This window comes from Pterocles gutturalis, unplaced genomic scaffold (assembly GCF_000699245.1).
Source record: "Pterocles gutturalis isolate BGI_N339 unplaced genomic scaffold, ASM69924v1 scaffold3472, whole genome shotgun sequence".
Taxonomy (NCBI): Eukaryota; Metazoa; Chordata; class Aves; order Pterocliformes; family Pteroclidae; genus Pterocles; species Pterocles gutturalis.
The window spans coordinates 4,036-7,078 of NW_010109980.1; the positions used below are offsets into that span (position 1 = coordinate 4,036).

Below are 3,043 nucleotides of genomic sequence, written 5' to 3' on the forward strand. Positions count from 1 at the left end.
CTCAGCAGCTGAGGGGACATCACAGAATCACCACAAGGGTCTCTGAAGTGCTTTTGTAGTGTAACATGGAGACAGTCTGGCTCAGATGCACACATGGGAAGAAGAGAGAGGGCAATGGGGAGGCAGGGAGCCGCCAGAGGAGCCTGTTGTCCCCATCGTGCTAGATGACATGGGAATAGCCCTGGATAACAGTGCTGGTTGGAATGGCAGAAGGCTTCTTGCCTCTTCTCTTTGTCTGGGTCTGAAAAACGTTGCCAGGTTGGCCATATGCCCCCTCTTTGATGGACCTGAAATCCTGCAGCTGCTGCCATGGATTGTGCCGGTGGTGGGTTGAAGGAGACGCCGGCAGCAGCAGGTTGCTTCCTGCTCGGGAAGGATTCACACCGAGCCTCCTGGGTGTGTTTGCCTGGGAGAGGGAGAATCTCCGAGTGCCAGAGCTCTGTGCTTGGCTTGGTTTGGAATGAGTCGCTGCTCCGCTGCGTTGTCGGTAGATGCCACGTAGCCAGGCAGTGAGTTGTGTTGCCAAGACCTCCATCTTAGGATGGGAGTGGGTTTGGTAAGCTGTGGGTTCGTTGGCTAAGAATGAAAGGCCTGCGGAGTTCTTTGCCCATGGTGTGAGCATGCATGTGAATGAGTGAGCGCCTTCGTGCGCAGGAGACAGAATGAAGACGGCAAGAAAAGTCAGTGGAGTCCAGGTGTAATGTACAGTTTGCTGTAGGAATGATTTCTTGGTTTTGACATTGGACATGCTCGTCTCATTGGAGGACCTCAAGCAAGCTTGAATGTGCCGCCCTTCCTAAATAATGATCCTCAGCCTGGTCAAGGTGCTGTGAATGCAAAGTGGGAGAAAAACGAAACAGGGATTAGTCGCTACAGGGGTAATGAAGGTACTTTTCTAATGCCAGTGATATTTTTGTTTGCAGGAGAACTCCGACACATTACCAAGCTGAAACCTTGGAGTCTTTTTGATGTGCTTGTGGAGAAGTATGGTTGGCCTCATGAAGATGCTGCACAGTTTACAGATTTCCTGATCCCCATGCTAGAAATGGTCCCAGAAAAACGTGCTTCAGCTGGAGAATGCCTTCGGCATCCGTGGCTGAATTCTTAGCAGAATCTCCTAGCTGTAAAAAAAAAAGCCAGCACCCACTTTCCAGTGCATCGGACCTAAATGGTGACTGTCACAAATTCTTTAGCAGGATCACACGTGAGCTGGCTTCAATCCTCAGACCTTTGTTTTGCTTGAGGTACTGTTTGACATTTTGCTTTTTGTGCACTGTGTTCTTGGGGAAGGGTAGTCTTTTTGTCTTCAGCTAGTAGTTTACTCACCCACTTTCTTCAGAAAACACTTAACATGTCTTTAAGCATTGTTTCTTGTGTTGTGTGGCATTCAGATGTCAGATTTTTGAACAAAGGAAACTTCCCCCCATGTGTTTTGGCAAGTTTTGTAACTATTTATGAAAAAAATATTTTAGCTGATGCATATTATATAATTTACGAGCATAAGAAATTTATCAAGTCAGAACTGAGTTACGGCGAGGAATTGTACAATTTTATCTTCTGGCAAAGGGACGTCATTCTTGTATTATAGTGTATGTAAATGCACCTGTAAATGTTTATTTCCATTTAAATATGGGACTGGGGACTCAATTTCAGAGTAAAGCGATAAGTTTTAGAGAGCTTTATAGCAAACCAATTGCATGTAGTGGACTTCAAACTGCTTTAAGGAAATGTGTAAAATTTCTATTCGGTAGCAGTTCCCGTTCATTGGATTTTAAACAAAGTGGCTCTGGTTTACAGGATTTCATTCCCCAAACGGCACTTTAAAGGAAGGCTAGACTTCTTTCTAATAAAGTATGCATTCTCATTTAGCACTCCCTTTTAGAACTTTTGCCTATTTTAAGTGCTTTTAAGAAAAGAAAAATAGCAGTTTCCCTTACAATGTGATAGTGAAGACATGGTACCATATGGTGTTGCCTTTTTATAAGCACTGTAAGTTGTACTATACCTTAAGAAGAAAAATTAAAAGTCGAGCATGAGAACCACTCTCTGTGTAGAATTACTGATCTTTTATACTAAAGGTGTGTGCTCGGAATCAGTTGAGGAAGGCTGTAGCTGCAGGTATTTACAGTGCAGTGGATAAAATAATCCAAGAAGCGAGATGATGCTCATTCCATTCATAGCTTTACATGTTTCTAAAACAAATTGCACTAGCTTTATTTTTCCCATGACTAGACATAGGATGACTTGTAAGTTGCACGCAACAATTACGTGTTTCCTAGGAAAAAAAAAAAAAAAGCTGCATAGGCTGAAGCTTATAGGCAATACAGATTTTAGAATGTACAGTACGGAGGTGTGTTTTGGCCTCTTTTAGAAGTCAGTGGGATGAATGTAAGCTTACTTCTGATCTTCATGTAACTACGGTGCCACTTTTTCTTGACTTTGTCCATATGGAATTTATTCACATGCCTTTGCAATAACTAGAGTGTGAGAAGATAGCCCCATGCTGTAACAATAACCAGTTGTTTGAGGTGCTTGCAGTTGTCTAATTAAAGTGTTTTGGTTTTTCAGACAGTGTGCTGGTCATTGGAATCTTTCCTAGCCCTGACTCCAAGTGTTTGTTTGCTAGAGGTCTGTGTCAGGGTGGTGGCGGTGGCGGCAGTGGGGTGTTTGACCTGGCCACAAGGAAAAGCAGGTTTCTGTGTTCATTTATAAAATATGTCACCTGGTGTAAACTGGAGCATCCTGAAGGGTAAGGTGGCAGGAGGGACAGTGTGTGAACGGTTGCTAGGGGAAACATGATAAAACCAAAAAAGAATCTTTCCAATGAGGTGTTGATAGTTAAACAAGGGATTGTCCCATCCCCAATAGGCAAAAACTTCTCCAAAAACTGCAGAGCCCCCCCCCCCCTAGTGACACAGACACACCAGTCAGAACCCTGTCCGGGTGCTGAGGCCCTGCCAGCAGCTGGGTTTCAGGACCGTGTGCCTGCACCCCCACTCCCCATGGGAACCGCTTTAATGGCTGGAAGGGCACGACTGGGGAG

At 44.6% G+C, this 3,043-nt stretch overlaps 1 protein-coding gene across 1 annotated transcript in view; it reads right to left on the reverse strand.

Moving 5' to 3' along the window:
• Positions 1-1,016: 1,016 nt before the first annotated feature.
• The window catches only part of KMT2E (lysine (K)-specific methyltransferase 2E), a gene marked incomplete at its 5' end in the record, with an annotated part of 37,198 nt that continues 35,171 nt past the window's right edge, over positions 1,017-3,043 (reverse strand). Inside the window, one exon of the mRNA XM_010073143.1 lies at positions 1,017-1,121. Within this exon, the coding sequence (XP_010071445.1) occupies positions 1,017-1,121 (105 nt within the window). The remainder of the gene's footprint in view (positions 1,122-3,043) is intronic.